The sequence below is a fragment of the Xyrauchen texanus genome, chromosome 24, assembly GCF_025860055.1.
Source record: "Xyrauchen texanus isolate HMW12.3.18 chromosome 24, RBS_HiC_50CHRs, whole genome shotgun sequence".
Taxonomy (NCBI): Eukaryota; Metazoa; Chordata; class Actinopteri; order Cypriniformes; family Catostomidae; genus Xyrauchen; species Xyrauchen texanus.
The window spans coordinates 11,605,581-11,632,406 of NC_068299.1; the positions used below are offsets into that span (position 1 = coordinate 11,605,581).

A 26,826-nucleotide genomic window follows, 5' to 3' on the forward strand; every position below is an offset into this window, starting at 1 on the left:
CTGCTGCCACATGATTGGCTGATTAGACAATCGCATGAATGAATAGGTGCACAGGTGTACCTAATAAAGTGGTTGGTGAGTGTATATATTTTACTGTATATCTTTTGTAAAGTCTTTAGTAATACTTTTGAATAGGTTTTGTGGATATTTAAAGGAATTGTTCGCCCAAAAATGTAAATTATGTCATCATACACGCTGTCTTGACTTTCTTTATTCAGTGGAACACAAACAAAAATATTTTAAAGGATGTTTGAGCATGCTTTAGTTTAGTCCATACAATGAGAGCCAATGGGGTCCAAAAATATCATGCTACAAAAAAGACATAAAGGCAGCAAAAATCCATACTTTTACCAAGATTGGTCTCTTTTGTCCATATTGACCGTCAATGTCTACTCTACTGCTCTAGCAGGGACAGGCTCTGCTGGTGTTCTTCTGTCAGGGACAACAGAAGGTCATCCATGACCAAACATTTGATTTCAATGCCATGTAGCGAGAGACCTCACTCTCCCTCTCTAAGAACATACTTTAGACACCCTGTTATTTAAGAAAATGCCTTGATTGGCATTTTGTTTTTTTCTGAAGGATATCTTCAGTGAGTCACCTTGTTGTGCTTAACTGAAAGACAGTAATTTAGAGTGTGAATGCCAAAACACAAAGGGAAATTGTGAGATCTGCACCACTTATATAGCAATACTTATTATAGCCACACAGGCAGATATCAGTAATCTGGACACGTGTACATGTGGCCACATCTGACTACAGGGGAGATGGCCAGTTTTTATCTGGTTAGATTGGGACTTGAGCCACAACACACACACACACACACACACACACACACACACACACACACACACACACACACACACACACACACACACACACACACACAAGCAGACTGGCAGCTCCCTCCATCCACCAACCCCCTCCTCAATTAAATCGTTTCAGATCATTCTAGTGAGCAAGTCTCCTGTTTGGACACCAGTGTGAGCCCTGTCCCTGGTCCAAAGCCACAGCTTCCACCACTTTTCACACCTGTCAGGTGTTCTTAGCTGTTTTAATGGGGAAGGAGAGAGAGGGGAGGGGGCCAGCAGCCAGCCTGCCGGATCCAATGCTTGACTGCCTGCTTCTCCGTGCCAACCTTTACGACTGTCTTTCAGGTCCGCTCCACTTACTCTAAGCCAAGACTCCCAGCAGGTGTCCCAACAGAATGAAGATCTGTCCGAGCCACCTCGGAGGTCCAGCTCATCTCCTCTCTTCTGTCTGTTGACAGACAGAGAGGTCACACATTTCCGAACATGCACAGGCTCACACACATATACTGAGCTCGTATTCTCAATCCTGTGGTACTACTGTGAAAAAGTCAAATTTATAATAAGTATCTTTGACTTGTTTTTTTAGAAAAATATTAATCTATTACATATTACAACTTTTTGCTTATCAGAATAATTTATCTTCTTTTAAGGATCTTTAAATGTTTTTACTAGAAAACAACACAAATATATTTAACTTTTAGTTTTTTTTACATGTGTGACTTAACATAAAATCTCACGGCTCCTCACTTACATTTTAATTACTTTGTAAAATATGAGAATCTTATTACCTTGATGACATAAATTTTTGTTTTGCCATCATGTTTTTCCCAGCATTTATGGTGGAAAAATAGGAAATGCAATTTGTCATGCTTGCAAAGTGTTAATGAGGCTAGCAAGCCTTTGGCGAAGTGTGCAACCAATACACTGGACCTAACTGTTGAGAGACCATGGAATTACGAAAACAGCAAAACCTTTGAGAATAACAGGTACCTGTATATCATTACAACCTCACAATTATCAGCTTCAAACATTAGTGCAACAGTTTCAGTTCAGTTTAGCTGATGGAGGATGCCTTGAGAAAATATAATGAAATGCTAAACTATTAAGCTATAATGATCACTGTTTAAATTCTGTAGATTCTGCATCATCTCTGTTAAGAACAACAGCAGTCAAAGTATGAATAGTATTGCAGTCCGAATAATTAGAAAGTACGGATAGAAAGAAGGTTTGATGAGTGTTAAATTACTGTTGAGAATGAATGAACGTAACTGTTGGTGTACATTTAAAAAATAAATTGTCAGGATATTAAAAACAAAAATGCTCAATGTGGTAACATCTAAATAAACTGGTTTTAATCAAGTAAAACATATTATTTAAAGAGATAGCTCAACCAAAACATTCAAAACATTTACTCACCCACATTTCAAAACTAGAAAAATCACTCAAAGTAACAACTGCATTTTTTTTAAAGTTTTTGCTATGTATCATAAGCAAATTGTTAAGAAACAACTAAGCTTTAAAACTATTCTAGTTTACTAACTATATGAGGCTACGCTACGATCAAAGCAGTTATAGATTTTAGATTTTCAATAATCAGATATATCAGGAAATGTTCAATGAGAAAACATGTTCTGGCGGTTTCTCATAAATCTCACCTTCTTCCTGTCCCCAGCTATCCTATGAACACTTTTTCCAGGGCAACATCACTGGTGGCCAATGGATGTAGAGAAGAAAGATTGTCCAAAGCAGAGGGGACAGAGGGGCCTCTTCAGAATCTGAATTGTCAAATTACACATGGTAATTTTTTTTACAAGCAATCGATTTATTATCAGTACAACAACTATATCTACTATATTTGTTTTACTGCTTATCACATAAGAAATATTATGGTACAGTATATAGATAGACAGACAGACAGACAGACAGTCAAAAAGACATTCAGACCTTACTACTGGCAATCTCATCAGATTTATGTCCTTTTACAGGAATGTGTTCGGTTCCCTGATATCTGTAATGTGTTCCTCAGCTGAGGAACAAAAGGCTTAGCAATGTAATTAAGCAAGAGCAGAGGGATGTGTAGAGCTGAGCTCTGTCCTACATGCATTAAACATGACATGTAGGTCTACATGTATGGTGACTGGGACCTAAAATGAACATGCTCTTAGCAGGTGAAGACAGGCTTTGAATTCTGTGCTGAGCAGCACATCATTGAAGGGATTTAAAGTGGGGCAGTTAGAATGGGCTGTGAAAAAGACAGAACTGGCCTAGGTCAAGGGTTTTCGTTAATAAAATTTGTATTGATTCCATTCACAAATTAAATAAACATAACAGAAAATATGACACAAACACACACTCCAGTTGTCATAATTATTTAGAATAAATATTAAAAAAAAACAAAACATCAAAAGTATACTTTAAATAAACAATAAGAATGCACATGCACATTTAAAACTACAAATCCCTCTCCACTAACCCTCCTCGAGAGCCCTCCAAAAAGGCCAAATATCTACCCCACTTCCTATTAAACAAATCCCATTTTCCCAGCATTCTATATATCACCTCATCAAATGCCGCCACCCTGCCCATCTGTGCACCACTCCTGAAATAAGGGTGCTCCAGCCAACATCTATACATTAAGAATGATTCATCTGCCAATCATAACTCTGGCTAGGACCCAATTATTTATATATCTTTCAAATATATTAATGACTGACCCATGGCCTAAGATACAGAGCCTGGGGGAAAATGAAAATTGAGTGTTCATTACATCACACATAAAACTCTGAACCTTCAACCAAAATTCTTGGATCTTAACATGCCACCAAAAAACATGGGTTGTGTCCTCATCTTCTGATTGGCATCGCCAGCAGGTGGATATGTCTTTAAGACCAAGCCAATACAATCTAGAGGGGGTCCAACAGAATCAATGTAAAATCTTAAATTGCATAAGGCGCACCCTTGCATCTCTAGATGTAGGCTTGATGTTTTTTACAGTCCTAGCCAACTCTCCCTCCTCCAATACCAAGTTTAAATGTTTCTCCCATAATCTCTTGAGAGAAGTTGATGCTCTGTCCCCATACTCTGAATTAGAAGGGAGTAATGCACTGATGCCTTATGACCTTTTTCAAATGCATAAATAGTACAGAGCAGGTGGCACAGCTGTAAATACTTAAAGAACTGAGATCTGGGAATCCTAAAATATTGAACAATATTTTCAAAGGATCTCAACACTCCATTCTCAAATAAGTCACCGAACTTATTAATCTCCCTCACAATCCACTCTGACCAGCACATAGGGGACTTAATACATAATTTGGGGTTCAGCCGTATGCTCTAGGCAACATTTAAATAAATGTCAGAATTAAACACTCTGGACACCTTTGTCCATACCGAGTGCAAATGTGAGATAACGGGGTGTAACTTAACTTCTCCGGTTAGTTTAATCGAAAGGCTTTGCAAAGGTGAAATGGGGCAAGAACTTCCTGTTCAATACAAAACCAGGGAGGGGCTCTCTCAGGTTGAAGCAACCAATGAGCCAAATGTCTGAGACCGAATGCATAGTAATAAAACAAAATCTTTGATAGAACTAGCCCACCTTTGTCAATCGGCCTATGTAACTGTAGAGCGGAGGAGGGCGGGGCCGGGCTGGAACAACGCACCAAATGAGATGGCAGCGACCGGAGACTGATCATTCGCCACTGACCACATGATATTGATGAAATGCCTAATGTTAACAGAAGAGCTGTGGCCCCGAATAAACCACACCAGATCTATATGTATAAGAGATGTCATAACTTTACTTAATCGGGTAGCCAAAATGTTTTACAATATTTTAACATCTAGCTGGATCAGGAAAATTTGATTGTTTTACACTCGTTTGGACCTTTCTCCTGTTTAAGAATCAGACTGATCCGGGCTTGTGTCATGATTGGCGGAAGCTTTCCATTCTTTAATGATTCCGAATAAACTTCTAAAAAAGTGGAGCCAGTTCTGTAGCATAAGGTCTAAAAAATTAAGTGGCAAAGCCATCTGGCCCCAGAGCCTTGCCTGTAGGCAAGGCCTTAATTACCTCGCCAAGCTACTCCAAGGTTATCTCAGAATTATTTTTTTTGCTCTATTATCAGTTTAGGAAGTTTTAATGGTTCCACAGAGTTTCTATTATCTTCATCGTAGACAAAGACATGGAACTATAGAGATCAAGATAGAATTCTTTAAAAGCATTATTAATATCAATGGTCGAGGTAAATATTTCACCACCATCAGATTTCACTGAGGGAATGATAGAAAAAGACTCTCTCTGCTTTATATATATATCCAAAAACTTCCCAGCTTTGTCTTCCTACTCAATGTATGACTGTCTTTCCCTGAATAGCCAAAATTCAACCTTCAGCAGCAAAATAGCATTATATCTGTATTTCAATCGGGTCAGTTCTCTGAGGCCATCAGACGACATCCGGTGATTCAGCTCTTCCTCTGCACTTTTAATATTCCCTTCCAATGATTTTTTGGTGAATGAAATATACTGTATGATCCGGCCCCTAAGAACCACCTTAAGTGCCTCCTAAGCCACGCCCACAGAGGATACTGAGGACCCGTTGGTCTCCATATAAACATTGATTTCAGCATTTAACATTGGTTGGAATTCAGGATTTTGCAAAAGGGACATATTAAAGTGCCAACTATATTATTTCCTTTTATCCATCTGTGGCAACACCTCTAAACACACCAGGGCGAGATCTGAGACTAAAATGTTTCTAATTGAGCAATCAACAACAGATGAAATGAGGGACATGTACACCTATGAGAGTCCGAATTGATCTGGATCTGTCTCCCTCAGAGGATCGCCGAGCCGGAACCATGTGAGCTCACTCGATTTCAAGCTTATGGCCTGTTATGTCGAGCAGACTCGGAAAAAGGCCATCCAGGAATTTTACCATATCCTTATCCTCTTCAGCCTCTGGAATTCCAACAATACGGACATTATTCTGCCGGCTATGGTTCTCCATGTCCACCAATTTCTCCCAGACACACACCAAATCCACCTTGGTCACTAGCGATGACTCCAGATAATCGATCCGTTTCTCGACATCCCCCACTCTTTTAACCACCTCAGTGAATTTTATCACCATGATCGATCAATGTATTACAGCAAGATCCTCCATGCCAGCAATGACCTTCGTCAGCATTGTCGACATTTTCAACATTTCTCGCCTAATTTCCCACATTTCTCCTACCAAATAGACTCCCGGGCTCAAGGCCTCCACGGAGGTGTCAGCTTGAGCACGTAAGTGTCTTTTAATGTCTCAAGAGCCGAGGATTTTGAATTCTTTGATATGTTGTGCGCAGAGCTGAACCTCACATGGCATCACATGACTCTCAAATGTATTTGTATAGCACTTTTCACAAAGGCTGATTCACAAGAATAGTCTTGTGAATAAGAATTTTCTTTTTTCCATAATACATTAAATGAAATGTAGATTTGTTTTTATTGTTTACTCCTGATGGTGGTTTCAGAAAGAAACTGAAAGTAATTAAAAAATTATTATATATATTTTTTTCACATTTAACTTATTTTTTCTCTATTTTTTGTGGACCCCCTAGCACCCTCTTGTGGCCCCTTGGGGGTCACCGGAACCCTGTTTGAAAACCCACTAAGAATTATTAATTGTTAATTCATGTTAACTAATGTTAACAAATGGACCATTATTGTAAAGTTACTTTTAAAATGAGAGAAAAACATATTCAAGAAATAAGCTCATTTAAATAAATGTTTAAATTAATGTTTATTATTATTATTATATACATATTTTGACATGAAATCACTCCAAATTATTCAGTTGTGTTATTTAAATTAAATTACTTAAGCCAATCACATATTATTACACAATTATGCAGAATGTAAACCTCAGTCAACATTCACTTTCACTGCTTCTTTTTTTTCCCATACAATGAAAGGGAATGTGACTGATACTTTCATTCTCCTTTTGAACAACATGAAAATGAGTAAATGATGACAGAATTGTCATATTAGGTGAACTATCACTTCAATTTACATTATTCATATTTCATGACTTATTGAATTTGTGGTTCTTTATTCATAATATTCAACAATAGACTGCTTAGGGAAATGCTGAAAATCAGTGTGCATTATTCTAGGGGGAAAGGGGCTGTCACTTTAATCAAAGAGGTCTTAGCATATTCTAGAAGGTGCTGTGCATGGCAGTTTCAGCCAATCATGGCTCTTGAGAGTGCTCATTGGTTGGGCTGTAGGGGGATGTCTGACTCCTATCGGTAGGGGGTTACTCTCTCTGCTCCATCCTTCCATTCAGCCCCCACAGTCAGCAAAACACACGTCAGAGCATAGGTCCACAGCGAGCAAATCCTGCAGAGCTCTGTGTATGATTGTGTCAGAGCGTCCAGAGGAGAGAGAGAGTGAGAGAGACAGTGTGGACTGGCTGCTTCTAAACCACTGCAGGAACGCAGGAACACTAAATCTGGGACTAACACAGATAAGAAGAGAGATAGGGAGAGAGAGAGAGATAAGGATTCTAGAAGGACAAGCATTTGTTTATCAGCACAGTTATGGGGACTTCTCTCTGCTGTCCAATAACGGATCAATCTAAAAGCATAGGACAGAAAAGTTACTAAAAGCATCGTATCCGCTTTAATCTTTGGTAGAGGACGAGATTAAATTGTCAGTTTTCTCTTACAAGGTGAAGACTTGGATTGGATTTCTCCTTCTTTCTTTCTTTCTTTCTTTCTTTCTTTCTTTCTTTCTTTCTTTCTTTCTTTATTTCTTTCTTTCTTTCTCTGTTTAAATTGATTGCTGTGCTTTCGAGCTCCTCACCCTTAACACTGTGTCCCCTCAAGCCTTCAGCTCTCTCAGATTCTTCCTTTCCATCACAACATCTTCTCTGCATGCTTTCCCACTGCTCTGCAGGTGAACACACTCATGGTGGATGCCAAGGGAAGGAACATGAAATGTTTGACATTCTTGTTGATGCTTCCAGAGTCAGTTAAAAGCAAGTCCAGCAAAGTCTCCAAAAAGGCAAGTCCCAGCAGCTCTTCCAAGCTGCCCCCTGTGTGCTATGAAATCATCACCTTGAAAACCAAGAAGAAGAAGAAGATGTCCGCAGAGATTTTCCCCACCAAGAAGCCAGCATCGGCCACTACGGTGCAACAATACCAGCAGCAGAACTTGAACAACAACAACACCATCCAATGCTGCAACTGGCAGGGTCTCTACTCCACGATTAGAGAGAGGTAGGTAAACTTTTGAGCTTTTAAATGCCTCACTCAAATAGAGAAATTGAGAGAGAGAAAAGTGATGGGCATAAGTCTGCTCTGTGATTCGAAAATCTGTCTACAAACAGAGCATTTACTTGTTGTCAACATTAAATTAAATGCAAATATAATTTTTTTTGCAACTCTTCTGTTCATCCATAAAATAGGGATTGTATGCAAAGATACCTTCTTTGTAGATGAATGGAAGTGAGTTGCAATTGTCTTCTATTTAGATTGTGAAAGACTTGCTACCACGTTATATTGACTAGCTGCAAGACATCAACTAATGTGCAAGATCATTCCAATTGACACAATGTAACCATATTTCCTAATTATATTTTAGATATTAAAGAATTTGTCATACGTTCATTATAATGACCGTCAGAGAAGGGTGGACTTTTCTGAATGTTTTTTCCTGTTCTGCCTAAACACCTTCCACTGCACAATAAATAAATAAATAAAATAATTTCTTACTAATTATTTTTGTCTTGTTATCCAGTAACATTATCTAAATATTCTTAAAACAAGTTAGATTTAATACAGAAGACTTAAGTCTTGTTTTCAGAGAACTCAAACAACATTTATTGGGATTATGCTTAAACAACAAAATACAATATGCCAATGAGGTATGGAAAGTAAACTTGTTGTTCTCTTGAATCAAGTTTTATTTCTTATCCCATTGGCAAGCAGTTTTTCATGCTATAAGCATAAACATTACTAAATTTGGTTAGATTTCTCTGAAAACTAAAAAACATTATCCTGTCATTTTGCTTCTCAAGTAAATTTAACATGGTAATATTTAGTATTTTCTTTCATTTCTTTTTAGAAAAATATTGTATTGTTGGTCTCTGTTCTGTCCTATGTGCATTGTCCCACAGGAGGCAAAAAAAAAGGAACAAGGTTTGTTTTATATGCACAGTGTTGCTCCTTGTCAAAGGGTAATATTTACTTTGTTGTCATGGGAAAACCCCATGCTGGCCAAAACAAATGTGCGCTCTCGGACACCGCTTTATAGTCATCCTGGAACACCGTTCCTTGTTTATCCATGGTTCCAATGTGGCCCAGAACCCAATAATACATGAGAAAGATGCCATTGTTCACTCCAATTGTCAGGGGCCAGGGATTTTCCTTATTTTTTTTACCACAAAAAGATGATGTTTAACCATTTTGCAAGTGGATAGCTAAAGCACATAATTCTGATGTAGTTCTGCTTTCAAACTGACCAACAGTCCTATCTAGTGAGCACAGGAAAGGAGTGAGGATGTTTTTTTCTTATTGTTCTATCTTTCAAAATAGAATACATACATTCTAAAAGCTAATTGCTCTTTATTTCAAGTAATGTGAAGTTGCCATACAGTACTGTAAGTACTTATTGAACAGTTAGAATAGCGTTGAGAAAGGTGTCTGCACCACTTGTATAAAATCAATTAGGGGTTACACTTTATAATAATAGTCCATAACTATGCAGGAATTCATGAGTAGTACCACACTAACATTTTAGTTACTACAATTAACTAATATGGAAGCATGATTAACCAATCAGTAAGTAACAGCTAACTCTGATGACTGTGTGTTCAATAATTACTGAATTTCATCTGCCTCATTGAGAACTATCAACAAACTATGGCTAATTTAAAAGAACTACTAATTCATTACTAATCAAAGTCATAGAAGCACGTAATTAATTAATGAGATCTTACACTTTTAACTCTGCGAGTTAAGGGTTATCTGGACCATTATTCTAAAGTGAAAACACATTATAAACCATGAGTTGTTTCTTGTCAGTTAGTAATGAATACTCAAATGTTTGTTCCTACATTTTATCCATTTAATCAAACAGATAGTAAACAAATTATTCAAAAATAAATTATTTCATTGAATTATGAATCATTTAAATAACTGAACATAATTGCATACTTAACTATACACAATGTATTTTAGCAAACCTTTAGCAGGAAAATGCTTTTAATCGCTGGTATTCATGGTTACTACATATTTTAAAAGGCTTATCTCTTAACATAAAGTAAAATAATAAAATTATGTGTCTATAGGATATGTGTAGGCTATTGATCTCCATAAGACTTCAACAGAAAACGGAGAGAAAACCGATGTGCAGCATGAGGCAGATTCCACCTGTGTATTTCCGCCCTAGACAGCCCACTCTATAAATATGTCCAGTTTTTATCAAATTAATTTGACATGTTTCCTCCTTTGCCTTTGTTCGTTTTGAACAGAACAGAAGTAGGCTATGTTCCGCGTGCCGGCGGATCGACGGGAGGGCGGAGGAAAATCACACTCGCTCTTCTTTCAGTTTCAGCGCTGAATATGGTGAACCCTGATTGGATTAAAAACTTGATGGACGTGACACTTTTTTTTTTTTTTTTCATTGGATCCATTAAGTTACTTAAAAAAAAAATGTACTTCATATAAAATTAAACACTTCTTTTAAGATTAACCTACAATAAATATGAGAAAAAAATTCATTTGAAAAATGTTTTGTAAAAACAAATGTTGTGTATGTCCAAGTGTGTATTAATTAATTAAAAATGCTGTATCATGACCCTCACTTTAAAATAATTGTTTATGTGGTAGCACTTGACTCTCAATTACTTATGGGTTACCAAAATTATTCTAAAAAGACCTCCAGCAATATCAAACCTGCCGAAGTTAATAATGTGTAATGAACAGAAGAGATATCCAAAGGAATACACATGTTGAGCACATACATTTTCAAGCTCTCTATGATACCAGACACTTTATCCATGATTTACAGAGCTGTTATGTTCGTAAATGAATTCCAGCAAAGAACACATGTGAGGCGCATGTTTCTCTGAAGGCACATTTCATGATCATTTTCACAATAAAAACATAATCATTCATATTTTAGACACATGTTAATGTTTTGATTAGTAATTAATTAGTAGTTATTTTTAATTAGCCATAGTTAATTGATAGTCCTCAATGAGGAAAATCAAATTCAGTAATTATTGAATACCTAAGAGTGAACTACCTCAGTCATCAGTTTGCTCTTACTTACTGATTGGTTAATAATGTTTCCATATTAATCAATAGTAGTAACTAAAGAGTTAATGTAGTACTACTCATTAATCCTGCATTAATTCCAACATATTTACCTATTAATGACAGACCATTATTATAAAGTGTTACCCAATTAGGAATGCTGTTCTCTTTTCCAACCCATGATAATAGCATTACCTCAATCTTTCCATGCAGAAATGCTGTGATGTTCAATAATGAACTGATGGCTGATGTTCACTTTGTTGTGGGCCAGTCAGGAGGGACACAGAGGCTCCCAGGACACAAGGTAAGCCCTTCAGACCTGCACCTGACAGTCACCTCAGCAAAATCAGAGAACAGCATGATGATTTAGAGTTTGTGATGCTTCACTGTTGTTGCTAATGACAGCCCAAATCATTCTGTTGTGTTGGCTGCCTGGCTAGCCGGCCATGTGCTTTTCTGAGACACTCTTCAATTATTGATGTAAACCAGGCAGAGAGACTGTGGAGACAAGTCTGTTTTTTTTTTTTTTGCTTCAAACTCGCTTTCATGTGGATTTATGATGCATGTAATGAAGTAGTTTGAGGGTGAAGTTCTCAAAATTTAACGAAAGCAATGCAAAATAACTTTTTTTTTTTTGCTTTAAATTTACACACTGTTAACATTTTCTCCCAAAACACACCTGACATGTCTTGTTTGTCATTGGTGCCATATTTGTTTTGCAAAATAAAACTAAAGACTCATTGCGTTATCTTGAAAATGAAATTCAGATTAACCACACTAGTCTTTTATTCCTACTTAATTTAAAGGTGAAGAGTGTAATTTTTGTGCCACTAACATCACCAAAAGGAATTGCAAAAATAGTGACTGCTTTCAAAAAGTTTTCCCAAAGACGTTTTCCATCTCCCATTGGTTTGACAACAGATAGCCTGCCTCAAACTCATTCCATTGGCTGAGCCAATGTTGCTATGTCGGGCTGATAGGGATGCTTTGAACTCTTCTACTCTGACCTTGTGTTAACCAGCTTTTCCAATGACTTATCTTCTAATATTTTCATGGGGACTCTGGGATTCGTATTATTGTTTATTTTTTTTATTTTTTTTTTTACCTCAATTTTGTCTCTACTAATAAAATAATAATGATGATAAAAAAAAAATCAATGGAAATTGGTTCTTGTTTTACTCTGACATTTTATTTAAACAGGCAGGGCTAATTTATCCTCAAAAAAACTGGTGCCTACAATTCTGGCATGACTCATATTTGATCTATTTAAGAGGGTAGAATGGAAAGCTGTGATTGGCTGATATGCTATGTTTTATAAAGCCCATTTAGGCAAGGCTATTGTATTTCTTTGCTGCTTGGACACAGACAATATTGCAATGGGCTGTGAAGAATTATTGCCAAGCACCTATATTTTGATGTCCATTTGGCTGGCGTTCAGATATGCATAATAATTTTTATTGGAAAGGTTGTGTTTGCTTCTAGTAAAGGCTCCAAATCCTCTGAGTGCTTTGCAGAATTACTCTCATCTTTTATTTGATGCTCTTCATTGTAACAGCATATGTTTTATGGATTTTCCACATGAGGAACACTGAAGGGAATGAGAAAATGTCTTTACTGAAACAGCATTAAAAAATACACTAAGAATTATGTTTGCTAACTGTAAAAGATGCACCTAAATAGTAAGGAAGAATCACTTTTTCTCATATTATATACTCCATCTGCATCACTGTGTTGCCTTTGATTTCATCAGTAAGATAACTTTTACTTCCAGTAGCTATTTTCACAACATTGCTTAGAAGGGAAGACCGTACTGTATTTACATGAATGGCATTTGTGTGTCTCATAGGTGGAAATTACAGCCGTAATTTATCATCGCTCTGTGTGGGTGAAGTTTGTGTGTTTCATGCTCAAATGTTTCCAGGGGAATGGGATAAAGCAAAAATAAAAAAAAGAGAAAGAGAAAAAAACAGAATTGTTACTTATACAATGCAATAGAATCAGAAAAAAGAAAACCTCAAGGGCAACATGTGATGAATTTAAGATTGCTATATAATTCAAGCTGGGTCATTGTATGTTCCAGGTTTATACCAGAAATTGTGTTTTGGGGATGTAAGTAATTACATGAAACCATCTTTACTAGTTTTTATTTTTCATCTGCCACTTGAAAGGTTCTCGTGATAAGTTACAGGGGAATAACCAGGACAGCTTAAAGGCTTTTTTTTTAGTAAAGGAAAGAGACATAGAAGACTTTAGAGAGAGGTCATCAAAATGGGTCACTTTTGGAAAAGTAAGGAACAGATTGAAAAACAGCAATCAGCTTGAAGACAGAACAGTCTGAGACCTTGAATCTGTCTTCATCACTTTTCCATTTGAAGGGTCTTGACTTCAAACTCAAATAAATACTTCAAAATAAAGCTGACTTGATTGGTTTGGAATGATTTTGATGTTTGAAACCACCATTGCTCTTGAGTTGACATTAAATCCCTGACATGATTAGAATTTGTCTGGGAACAAATTTGGACCATGTAAATTATTGTAAATTAATAGTGAAATATGAATTTGTACAATGTTATAACACTTTCTTCTATTCCATCTTAATGTTTGAGCATCCCAACCAACTAGAAACAGCAATGCTAGCTCAACCAATTGTGTGAGATTAAGGCAGGACTACCTATTTGTCAAACAAAGAGTGTTCGAGAAACCTGTTAATCCATTGAATGTAAATTATCCTATTGTGTCTTCTGCTAACTGCTAAAATGGTTAACTTGAAAATACTTTATATTATAATATTTTTTCTTTGATAGTATGTCCTCGCTGTGGGAAGCTCTGTTTTCCATGCCATGTTCTACGGAGAGTTAGCCGAAGACAATGATGAGATCCGAATCCCTGATGTGGAACCCCCAGCCTTTCTGGCTATGCTGAAGTAAGACTTTTCTTCTGGCTGACCCTGTCCTCATCTGCATTTTAAAACCATTATCATCTTCCTTTTTATATACCAAAAAGCTTAATTGAATTTCTTAAATGTCCTCACTTGAGGTACTACTGGTTAATACATTTTCAAAAACACACTGGTTTGACTTTAACCTGAAAAAAAAGCTGTATCTCAAGAATGACTAGAACTCAGGCATGTTCCATAAGTATTTTATAATCAGCTTTTAAAGTTTGAACACTGAACACAAGTGGCAATGCTAACTTAAATGTTGAATAAAACTCTACCTTAAACGAGTAGAAAATAAATGATGTAGTAAGCTTAACTTGTCCGCCTCTCTAAAGGGTTAGGACCATGACAGAAGTATCTGATAAATCTAAGTTCATGCTTTTCATCCCATCTAGAGAGACATTCTGTGTTCTCCACTCTCTCTCTCGCTTGCCTTGGCTCATCTCTCTCTCAAATATTCTTGTTCGTTCTCTCTCCTTCTCTTTCCTCTCACTTGCCATTGTCATAAAGTATAAACTTGTAAATCATATTTTTTTTTGCTTTATACTATATTGTTTCAGTTTGCAGAGCACCCCTATAGGACATTGCGTGCCTTTAGCTGTTTCCTTCTAAGTTACTGCTTGTAGACTGTTCTAGTCCAGAATATGTTACAGGAAATGTCAACAATCTCATGACAAGATGCTGAGAACATAAAATACAGCATGACTTGGCTCATATGAACAGGTTTTTATTGCCATAGAAAACAACCAATTAACAAACAGATTTTCAAATCGATACAATACAGGGATCAAATTAAACTAGTATAACAACCAATCCTTTATTTTAAGAAAGGGAACATTTGTTTACAAATCTAGTTACTCATTCCATATTTATTTCTGCTATAAAAATGGCTGATGTCAACAACCTGTAATAATGCTTCCCCTTTCTCATTCCAATATCAATAACTTTATAGGTACATTTAGCTTTAGATTAGGGATATTAAGGGTTAAACTTAGAAAGAATTATAATAAATGTATCTGTTGGGTTAGTTTGTGGTTGGTTTGTATGGAGTCAATTTCCGAGTTGGAAAATGTAGTGTAAGATGTGCTGTAGCTCTGCAAAACATATAATTGTATGAGCGGTGGCGCTCCCATGGACACAATCAAAGGTCACTATGCCAACAAAATAATTTATATTCTTCTCTAATATTTCCAGAATATTGTTTTTTGATATTAAAACTAATTTAAAAATAGAGTGGTTCCATTATAGTTTGAAGGCTTGCAATACTTTTTCTTTTACTTGTGTGGACCAAATATTCATAGCAAAATGCATTGTGTCTCATGCTGCTAGCACATCATAAAATATTTGTTTCTAGCTGTGCTAGTAATAGCAGGATACAGTGCACTCTAAAGTACTACATACTTTTTAAATTACTACCACAGATTGTGTACTGCACCGTTAACCCTGAATCTTTGTGTTTCTCAGGTACATTTACTGTGATGAAATTGACTTGAGTGCCGACACTGTGCTGGCGACATTATATGCAGCCAAGAAGTACATAGTACCGCACCTAGCTCGGGCCTGTGTCAACTTCTTGGAAACAAGTCTGAGTGCCAAGAACGCATGCATTCTCCTATCTCAGAGCTGTCTGTTTGAAGAGCCAGACCTAACCCAACGCTGCTGGGAAGTCATTGATGCTCAGGCTGAGTTGGCACTTAAATCTGAGGGCTTTTGTGACATTGACGCTCCGACCTTGGAGAGCATACTCAAGCGGGAGACTCTAAACGCCAAGGAGATTGTAGTGTTTGAAGCAGCACTGAGCTGGGCGGAGGCTGAATGTCAGCGTAAAGAGATGAACACAACTATTGACAACAAACGCAAAGTACTGGGCCAGGCTGTTTATCTAATCCGAATCCCCACTATGGGTCTTGATGATTTTGCCAATGGTGCGGCACAGACAGGAGTGCTGACACTAAATGAAACCAATGACATTTTCTTATGGTATACTGCGGCCAATAAGCCTGAGCTGCAGTTTGCAAGCCAACCTCGAAAGGGGCTGACGCCGCAAAAGTGCCATAGATTCCAATCTTGTGCCTACCGCAGCAACCAATGGCGTTACCGTGGACGTTGTGACAGTATTCAGTTTGCGGTCGATAAGCGGGTGTTTATTGCTGGTTTCGGGCTCTACGGCTCTAGCTGCGGATCTGCAGAATACACTGCAAAGGTCGAGCTGAAGCGGCAGGGTGTTGTGCTGGGAACCAACCTCAGCAAGTACTTTTCAGATGGTTCCAGCAACACCTTCCCTGTTTGGTTCGAGTATCCGGTTCAGATCGAGCCCGACACTTTCTACACGGCCAGTGTGGTTCTGGATGGCAACGAATTGAGTTATTTTGGACAGGAGGGTATGACGGAAGTTCAGTGTGGGAAGGTGACCTTCCAGTTTCAGTGCTCCTCGGACAGTACCAATGGAACAGGAGTGCAGGGGGGACAGATTCCAGAGCTCATCTTCTATGCCTGAATTTCCACATGCAAGACAACTGACTACCCAATTTACCAGTGTGAAATTGGAATAGCTTTATATTGCATACAATATCTTACTTTTTCTACCACATTGCAAAATGATCCTCCAGTGTTGTCAACTCAAACTGAGAAATAAGGCAATTCAAGAGTTTAATTTTAAGATTGGGTTTTTGGGGGGTCTGTCAAAGCGTGAAGGGTTTTCTCCAGGTATTAAAAGTTGCTAATTAAATATTTTATTTTGTGCTCTGCATAAAGCTATACCTGTTAACAAGGGATAATGTTCTCATTTCAATAGGCTATTGCTATTTTATCTTTTTATCAAATTATTTCTTTTTTATTTTAAATATATTATTTTCTATTTAATTTGAGAGGGGACAGTGAAAGGAAAAACGAACAAACAAGCAAACCATGAGCACTGAATATAATGTTTTACATGTATAGTATTCTGTATATTTAAATGTGTTTACTAAATTATATTATATATAGATATACGATATTACCACTCCATGGCTATATCTGCTGTTAACAATTACTATGCCATGTTTGTGAACGCTTGCACATGTATATTGTAGCAATAGTGAACAAAATATTCAAATTCAAGAAACTGCAGTATTTCTTCACATTACACTTCAAGGCAATCAAGATACCTAACACCAAAGTTACTATCACTATCCCAGCATCAGGCTTTTAATAGATAACTACATTTAATTAATAAGCATCATTTGCAAGCACAGATCGCCATAGAGAGACTTTTAACTATCTTTAAAAGTAATCAAATCATTTAGGCCAATCACACGGAAAAATCAAAACTATGAAATATTTTTATCATTAACGTGCGCGTTGTTTGCAGTGCAATAAACCCTGCAATGGAATCTAATGTACAGTGAACTGCCTCATATTGTATTATACTCAGCATAAATAGCATTTTAAATATTTATCTTGGTATTAATACACAGTTTTCTGAGTTTTATAAAACATTACTTATTTATTCAACACTACTCACCATCAGTATGCTTTTAAGTACATTATTCTCTTTAACGTGTTTTGTAACGTGTTTACTAAATGCTGTATTTACCATTGTTAGTTTTTTCATTAAGGTGTCAAAAGCAAGAAGGCAGAAAGTATATACTTTTTTTTTCAACCTATACTTTTGCCCACTGAAATGAAAGCACTTCACCTGAAAATCCTCTCATCTCATTTAGAGGGAGTTTATCCTCATTTAATGCAACAACATCTATGCTGAAGTCATAACTGCAGTAACTTCTTTGTTCTTGGTCAATTTAGATGATCTTTCACCTCGATCTTAACATCCCATTTCACAAAGCATTATTAAAGATTTATTACACCAGTTCTACAAAAAGCACAGTATTGATGCTCAATTTTATCCAGCAGTGGGTAGCATTGTCGCCTCTCAGCAATAAGGGCCTTGGGTTTGAGTCCCGGCTCAGCTGGGCCTTTCTGTGTGGAGTTTGCATGTTCTCCCTGTGATCACATGGGTTTTGTGTACTTTTCTTCCAGGTGCTCCACAGTCCAAAAAGACATGCAGGTTAAGTTAATTGAGACTCTAAGGTGTGTGAGAGAGTGTGGATGTGTATGTCTGTGTGTGTTGCCACACACCTGTCCAGGGTGTTTCCTTGCCTTTGGCCTGAGAAAGCTGGGATAGGCTCCAGCACTACCCAGATGTACCCTGCACCGGACAAGCGGCTACATATGATGGATATATTAATTTCATGCAGCAGGGGCAGATCTACTGGGGTGGCATGGTGTGGAAACTGCCACCCTAAAAAAAAACAAAAAACAATCACATGATAATTTACAGCTGCGGCCAATTGCATGTTATTGCACGCTACTGCAGCATGTGCACAGCTATTCTGCATCTGATTCTGCATAGTTGCTTAGTCAACTTATAATTAAAAACTTTGGGCTTGTTTTTTCATAAAGTTGCTTGCAAACACAGGCACTTATTTCCAGAATAAATTCTTGTTTTTGGGGTCTCCAGCACATCAGCCCTGTGCAGCTTTTGGCCCTAGCGTATCACATGCTGACTCTCATTTTTCATTGGAAAATTTAGTGAAACTGTCACAAGGGAACCCAGTAGATTTTTCCTCAACCAAGATAATATTGAAAACATGGACTGATACATGGTAAAATAGAGGTTTAATGTGAATGTCTCAGTTGTTTCCAGTTAGTCTTCACTAAATGAGTATTAGATATCATGCATTAATACAGATATAGATCGGAGTTGACATGTAATTACAATTATCTGTGCAGTGTATTGGCCTTTTACATGAAGGTTCCATTTGTTCATATTAGTTAACTACATTAATTAACATGAAGTAACAATGAACAGTACTTTTACAGCATTTATTAATCTTCATTAATGTTAGTTTCAACAAATACTAATACAGTTTTAAAATCAAAAGTTGTATTTATTTATTTTTTAAATTTTACATTTTACACTGCTCTTCATAACCTTCCATGAATAATCAATTATTAGTTTGTTTCCATATTTGTCCCTTGTTTCTGCCTTTCCCTGTCCCTACCCCAGTAGATATATTTAAGTAACTATAAGGTTTTAAGTTAAAAGTCCAATTAAACAAATGTGTTTTCTCTAGCAATGGTTTTATATGCTGGTTTCACACAGAGTTCAAAAACCCTCTTAAATTAGAATATATTTGTGCTAATTCTATCAGGGGTGATGACATGAAAGTTTACATGAAACCTATGCCACTGGTTTGATTGCAGGTTCCATTGTGACAACTAACACCCTAGTGGACAAAAGATCAACATGTGTGTGTGAGATCAGTTAACTTTGATCTTTTATTCAATGTATGTGGCAACACAGATATACAAGTTTTAAAAAAATAAACCTTCCTCCTATTCTGATAAATATTAAGTTACTGGAATAAAAGTGTGACAACTAGCACCGGTCAAGATTAGGAACATTTATAATCTGTTGATGCATTTAATAGACAATGTCTTATATGCTCTGGAGATTTATATTTGGTTATTTAATTTGGTAATATAATTTAATAATGCAAAAAAGTTATACAAATTAGTTTAATATTATTAAAAAGTAACACAATTATTACTTTATGGCCTCTCTGTGGATATTAACCGTGCATATTTGCAGGCATTTTTTATTTAAATAAATGAACTAGTGCTTGATGCATGAAGCTTGATATCTTGATCCAGAAGATCTATGCATGAGCACTTAGGTTTTGCCACCCCTCATGGTTCTCATTTCACTCCCTTGCCACCCCATGAATTATTTTCTAGAACCACCCCTGACATGCAACTGATGCAACAGATTCTTTATGTTCATGAGATTTCATTTCAACTACACTGCAGATTGCTTTATAAAACAAGTAACTCAAAATGCACAAGTAGGCTGGAGAAATCCCTTGAAAGGGCTGCTTGGCATGTCCATGCTGGCTTGTTCTTTGTCATGAAATGTCTAGCAGAGAATTCAGTGTCAATTGACCTTTTCGGTACATAATGCATATACAGTAATGACCACTTGAGTATTTTCGCAGACATTCTTAAATCCCAGACTCCAGTTTGGGAGTGTCTTTCTTAGAATCCTCCCCTTCACAGAAAAAGCACACTGAGACATTTGAGGACCGTATGGGTAATAACAGTAATTACATTATAATGTAGTAATAACACAGGGCTAATTTTACATACTATTCTTACAAGTACACATACTCTTACAAGTAAATGTTAGTCCTCATAAAAAGCGTAGACAACAATGTGACATTTAAGAAACCTGGAGTCTCACAAAATGACCACCTTGCTTCATTATGGTTGTATATGTGAATATGGTCCTTTATTATAGTTCTCTTTGAAATGGAAAAGTTTCCTCGCAGTATACAAACAGAATAAGTAAATACTTTTTTTTCTATTCAGGAGTGCAGGTAAGAGTATTGAGGTATTTTTTGGTGTTTTGATTTGAGTCCAGAATTTTTTTTTTCCCCTGTCTTGTTAGTGCTGGTAAAAGACCAAGCTAAAGGGCAAAACTATTGAAACACTAAAGTTGCTGACAAGATAAAAGTTTAATGTCCTCAATTACAAGAACACACACTTGTTTGTTCACATGCAGTGATGAAAATAATTTTTCTTTCACAGCCAATTTTGGTCACATGCCAAAAACAGACAGATAAAATGCATTTTGACATCTCAGATCAAATCACTGTATTGAAATCTGACAGTCAGAGTCATTTTCATTTATGCCGGTTCCTATAGCAGGAAGCAGAATAAAACAACTTATTTATATGGTTCACATGCTGTCTTTAAAATCCCTTCATCTATAGAGTCTAAGTCCTATATATTTTTGGGCATTTAGTAATAATAAATATAGAATAAGTAATCACATTTGTTTACTGGCTTTTCAAAAATAAAGTATTTGATAGGAGAATTGTTAATTTCCTCAGCAACAGGAATGAAATCTAATTCATCCCTCTTTCATATAAATGATTTCTCAACTTGCTACAGTATATACCAGCAAGTGCATTAGGAAGCTATCAGCTAACCCAAAGAAGCTTTTTATTGACTAACTCATGATAAATTAAATCAATCAGTTGAACAATCACATCTGAATGATATTGTTCAAAGGTGTCAACACAGCGACCAGAGATATGGCTGATAATATGAGAAGTAACATCTTAGAAGAGTGAGTTTCAAGCTTGAGAAAGACTGGACTAATTCAATTGATCACCAAGTTAATGCGTTCAAAGATCAATGGATCCAAGAAGCAATTACAGTAATGCAGCATGCTGGATGCTTAAATCCCCTGCTACCAATGCAGAACATCTCTGATCTGGAAACTTCTGTCTGCTTAAATCGGAATTCTTCTAGATCTGAAGATGGAAATCCAAATCTAACTGTCCATTACATTGCCATGATTACATATCTTATTTGCCATATGATTTCTTTAGTTAAATCAGAATTTGTATTATCTCTTTATACAGTATATAGACAAATTATTGATGGCCTTTTTCAGTTTCTCTCAAAGTCATCAGGACAGTCTGAAAAATGTAATCTCGATGATCAGCTCTTTTGTTTTTGTATGTGATGCATAATACAGAAATTGTCGTGTGTATACCTGTGTGTATATCTATTATATGAGGTGTAAGATTGAAATTGCTTGATCCTATATTGATTGAGTCCAGGTTTTACTCACAGCTTGTTTGTGGGGTTGTGGTTTTGGAATAGGGGTTGGAAATGTTAATTTGGTAATATTGATCAGAGGTAAAAAGAAAGTATTTGGTAAAAAAAAAAAAAACAGAGCGAGAGAGAGAAGCCAAGGCTATTACAGATGCTTGTAAAGTCGATACTGAAACCTTTCTTCACAGTCTCTTCATGCACAGTTTCCCTAATAGCATAGAAATGTCAGGTTTTAATCATACATGAAACATAAGTATTGGCCATATATTGGAGCTGCATGTAGATGTCTAAGATATGATTACCCTAGAAAGACTATTTTAGAAACTCATACTGTGTGCCAAGCAACCATCTACATTTGAGGTTGGTTAACCAACAGTTAAAAGCACACACAGGCAGATATTCAGAAATAACTATTATAACTAAATGTGGTGAACATTGCAATCCTTTATACTGTAGGTAATGTCACAGAACCAATCAATTCAAAGCATTTTTTTTTTTTACATAATTTCCTTTTCCCTGGCTTGTCACAATATAATCTTCTAGGCTTATAAAATGAAATCTGAGATTTCATCTCCGTTCACTGTTTATTTATTCATTGTGAGCGGCCGGTGGTAAATCGTCTCAAGAGGCTGTGGGTGGAAGCGCAACATGGCTTTATGTAAGATTACCTTTGCTATTACTGAGCACAACCGTTTCAAATAGATCAGTATGACAGGGATTTCAGAGTAGGAAAACATTCCAGTCTGCAAGAAAATTTCTTGGCACATCATTCGTGCAGAACTTCAGAGTCATGGTAGAATATATTTAACAGTCATGCATGTAGTATTCTGTAACTGAGTAACAAGTATTGTGTTTTGTGCTTACAATCTCTGCCTACGCTATCAATAATATATTTTGTGTGTTGCCCAAGGAGATTCTCTGTTTTGAATTTGTAGGTGCTATGCAAAGCTAATCTGCCTTCTCTCAGAAAGCTTGATTCCATATACCTGACATATTCTGCCAGAATGGCGAGGTGTGATCAAAACCCTGGATGCTGGCAACAACACAGAGAGGAGGGAGAAGGGCTGAGCAGAGCACTTTTTTAAAGGCAAGGCTCTTTATATCTGCCTTGCAAGCCTGTGCTGTGTCTTTTAAGGCAGCCCAGAGCCATGAACGGAGAGAATCAGAGGCCGTATCCCAGGGGCCCAGTATAACATTGCTAGGCTAACTAAACAGGGATCTAAAAAAGATATAAAGACCAAAAACACTAAGGCCTGACAGATAGCAACACACAATCCTAGCTGTCTCCCTTTTGCAAGTTGCATTAGTTGTGCATGTGTTCAAACCAAGATGCACCTTTGGAACTTCATGGAGTTCAGTACCAGTTTTATGATCCTCAAAGACTAATGAGGTTTGCAATACATTAGTCAAGAACAGAAATATTGTAAATACGATGTGTAATAATGCTTGCCTGTATTATGCAGTGTGCAAAACCTCGATAGAGCACAACAGTAGGGTTCTGGAAGTAAAAACCCTATATATTTCTTCAGTAGAGGAATTGCTTTTTAACAGTATCATGAAAACATTTCAAGGCCCGCTATGAGAAGTAGTTTAAAGATGGTATGATTCTGTAAAAGACACAGAAAAAGTGATTTCAACCAAAAAAGCATGTTTATTAGCCGAAATCCCACCAGTCCAGAGGAGAGATTGACTGACAATATAAAGATTCAAGTACATAGACTTGTACTTGAACCAAGCCCATTAAAAAAAGGTTTTTGGTCACTTTATTATCTGAGTGTCTAAGAGACAAAATATACTATCCAGGCGGAAGTTTGCTCAGCATCACTTTTACTCAGGCTAAAGACGACATGGAAAATACCAAGACCTAATTAGAGTTAATGGAAAATACGCTTTATTGCCCTGTACGGATGAGATGAATGGCGTACCACACAGCGAGATTATTCAAACTGATTGCATTTTGCTTTCACATTCAGCACAATTTGAATGGGTTAGCACAAAAACACGCTGATAGTTGAATGCTTTAACGTATTGTATGTTTATCGGCCATATTCATCTTATTGTTTGGCACCAGATTGCTTCTTTTGTGTCTGAGAGGGGAGGTTGAAGAAATGAATTGGAGTCACTTAGAATAGGAGTCAGCACAATTTCACAACACAGGCATAATGCGTTTTTTGGCCCCTCCACCTACACACAACGTGCAGAGAATTCCAAGCGGCTCAATCCATGTTACCTCTCTTTAACCTTCTACTGACCAGGATGATGCTTGGTATGGTAGAATTGTTACAGAAATGTGTTTGGATTCAGGCAAGGAACTATAGCGGTGAAAACACTTTAAAGATTTTAAAACCTGACTACATTTACTCACCCCCATGTTGTTCAAGACCCATATGATTTTTTTTGTCCTCTGTGGAATCCAAAAGGAGCTATGTAGAAGAACTGACCACTCCATTTCAGCTGAATTACAATGAAAGGGAAAAGCACCTTAAAACCAGCAAAAACCTTTTATTAGACATAAGACTTTAAATATAATGCACACATTGAATGGACCACTTTTACGTTTCTTCTTTAGGTTCTCTTTTGGCATTTTGGAGCTCAACAGCCTTAGTTCATTTTCATTATGTCCAACAGAGTGACCGGTATAGTCTACAACATTTCTCTTTTTGTGCTTCACAGAAAAAGGTCATATGAGTTTGAATGCATGATTTGCATGATGAATGCAGAATTTTCATTTTTGGGTTAAATACTCCTTTAAATGGTCACAGAACAACATTTTGATGCCACACACTGTTGATTTGTGTTGTACTACGTGCTTGCGGTTACGGAACAGCCAGACGGATCACACCGTAAAATCGAGCAGCTCTGCCTCTCATCTTCTGCCTTTTTGTCATCTCCTTCCAGAGGTTTTTACAGAGTGGTGAAAACAAGCTCTTCAGTTTATTTTTTCCAAATGTCTATGCTGAAGGAACCCAAATATATGTATTCTACAAGCTCTTTGCAAGGTATCATATAAAAATTGTGCTAATGCAAATATTTTTTTGTTGTTCATTTTTTTCTGCATTTCCTTTTTATCTTAGTACTTCAAAGTATATGACTCTACAAATCTGAATAATGGTAAATAATGAAAATGCATTCCATTCTGTCGTCTTCCATTTGCAAAACGTGAAATAAAATTAAAACAGCACTGCACAACAAACCTTGGAATACAGAACTGGAGGTCCAGGATAATTTGCTGACCATCTTAACCTGTAAACAATTCGTCATATTCAACATAACATGCAAGATGTGATGAATATGAAGTTTGATTTGGCCCACATATAAAAATAATAATTTATAAAAATAAAAAAAAATTAAGTCATAATTTACTCACCCTTATGTCGTTTCAAACTTGTATGACTTTCTTTCTTATGTGGAACACAAAGAGAATGAATATTGTGGTACATATTTTCAATGCAATGGCAGAAGATAAGTAAAAAAGGACCCAAATTAAAAATAAAATATGGTAAGTCTTCAGAAGACATTCAATAGGTTTTGATGGAAATCTACCCCAAAATGAAAGTAATTTTTCAGAAAATTTCGCCATACATTTTGCGTTCAGGCAAAATGTTTCATGAAATATTTTCAATTGAATAGTGGACAGAGATGTAGTTTATGTGATTGCATTTGGACAGTATCCTATTTTGATAGATCATGATCTTTAGTTCATGAAAAAGTATTCCTTCAGGGGTACAACAGCATGTCACTGGGACAGTACCCTCAAAAGTACTTACCTCCTTTACACTTTGAAGGAATATTCCAGGTTCAATACAAGTTAAGCTACATCAGCAGCATTTGTGGCATACTATTGAATACCACAAAAAAATTTATTACTTTCTTAAAATCTATAGTATATTCACAAGACATAAACAATATGCACGTTAACATGTTAACATTTGAGTGTGATAAAATTGCATACTAACCTTTTCTGTGTAAAGTTATATCCAACCATGACGATGTAATGTCAACAAACCTTAAAACTACTGTAAAGATGATGATTTAAACAAATTTACGGCTCAAATAATACATGAGTTTTAAAAGAAGAAATAATGTAAGTGCTTTTATGAAATTTAAGCTTCACATGTCTGCCTTTAAGCCCTCAGAAATTGGCCTCATTAACATCCATTGTAATTGTCTCACTGTAACCTTGATTCTTGCTTTTTTTTTTTTTTTTTTTTTAAGAAAAGTATGTTGTAGTCAACATTATGCCACAAATGCTGTCGATTGAGCTTAACTTGTATTGAACCCGGAATATTCATTTAAGATACCTTTTTTTCCCTACAGTTCATACAGTTTCAGTATAAATGTTATCCTTTTTGCAAACTTTCACCAAAACCTCAAAACCCCACCCTCTACAGGTATGTCATGAAACCCAATGTCAGCAAACCAAATGCTTAAAATGATTCACAGGCAGAGAGCGTTTTCTCATTTGCTAGTATTCTGATTTGTTTAAAACACATATAGGCCTCTCCCTGGACACTTATATACTGTTTAATGAGCCTTTGGCTATCACAGAGACAGGTGTGATTTCTCAGGACATCTGTTTCAGTGATATCTGTAAGGTCGTAGGACCATTTTAGGCATGGTATTTCTTTTAAATAAAACAGCTTACAGCACAAATAACTTCATATCTCATTCTGTAAATAATCAATTCCTTATCCTTTGTTGAGCAGGCCTTTAAATGTAAGTGAAATCTGTTTGATCCCTCGTTGACATAATTAAAAATAATGATTTAAAATATTGAACAGACAGTGAGCTCAACTCATAAAATATAGACACATATGATGATGTTGCATGAAGGTTGCCATCCTCACTTTTAAATGTAGAGGAGAAACAGCAGATTAATTTGGACGGGTGCATTAGAAAAGCCTTTGTTTAATGGCACCATTGGGGAAAATGGCATTTTCTTTGATCTTCTTTAAATATTCATTCATAGCTGTTTCTGCTGTAGTACATTACCACTGTATCATCAATAAACTGTCAAGAATAGCAGCCTCAACCTCCATCCATCAATAGCCCCATATGACAGGCAGCTAAAGGACCAAATGAACAATGATGACCAAACCCAGAGTG

General features: G+C 36.5%; 1 protein-coding gene across 4 annotated transcripts; it reads left to right on the plus strand.

Annotated features, from left to right (window-relative positions):
* Positions 1 to 7,162: 7,162 nt before the first annotated feature.
* Positions 7,163 to 19,780, plus strand: btbd3b (BTB (POZ) domain containing 3b). 4 transcript variants are annotated; one of them, XM_052089444.1, is made up of 5 exons: positions 7,163 to 7,525; positions 7,683 to 8,075; positions 11,331 to 11,421; positions 13,922 to 14,040; positions 15,520 to 19,780. In XM_052089444.1, exons 2-5 carry the CDS (start codon positions 7,765 to 7,767, stop codon positions 16,550 to 16,552), a joined length of 1,554 nt encoding a protein of 517 aa, XP_051945404.1. In that variant the 5' UTR covers positions 7,163 to 7,525; positions 7,683 to 7,764; the 3' UTR covers positions 16,553 to 19,780. The 4 variants fall into 4 exon arrangements, with proteins under 4 accessions (XP_051945404.1, XP_051945403.1, XP_051945405.1 ...); XM_052089443.1 differs by having other exon boundaries at positions 7,753 to 8,075; XM_052089445.1 differs by having other exon boundaries at positions 7,823 to 8,075.
* Positions 19,781 to 26,826: the final 7,046 nt, after the last annotated feature.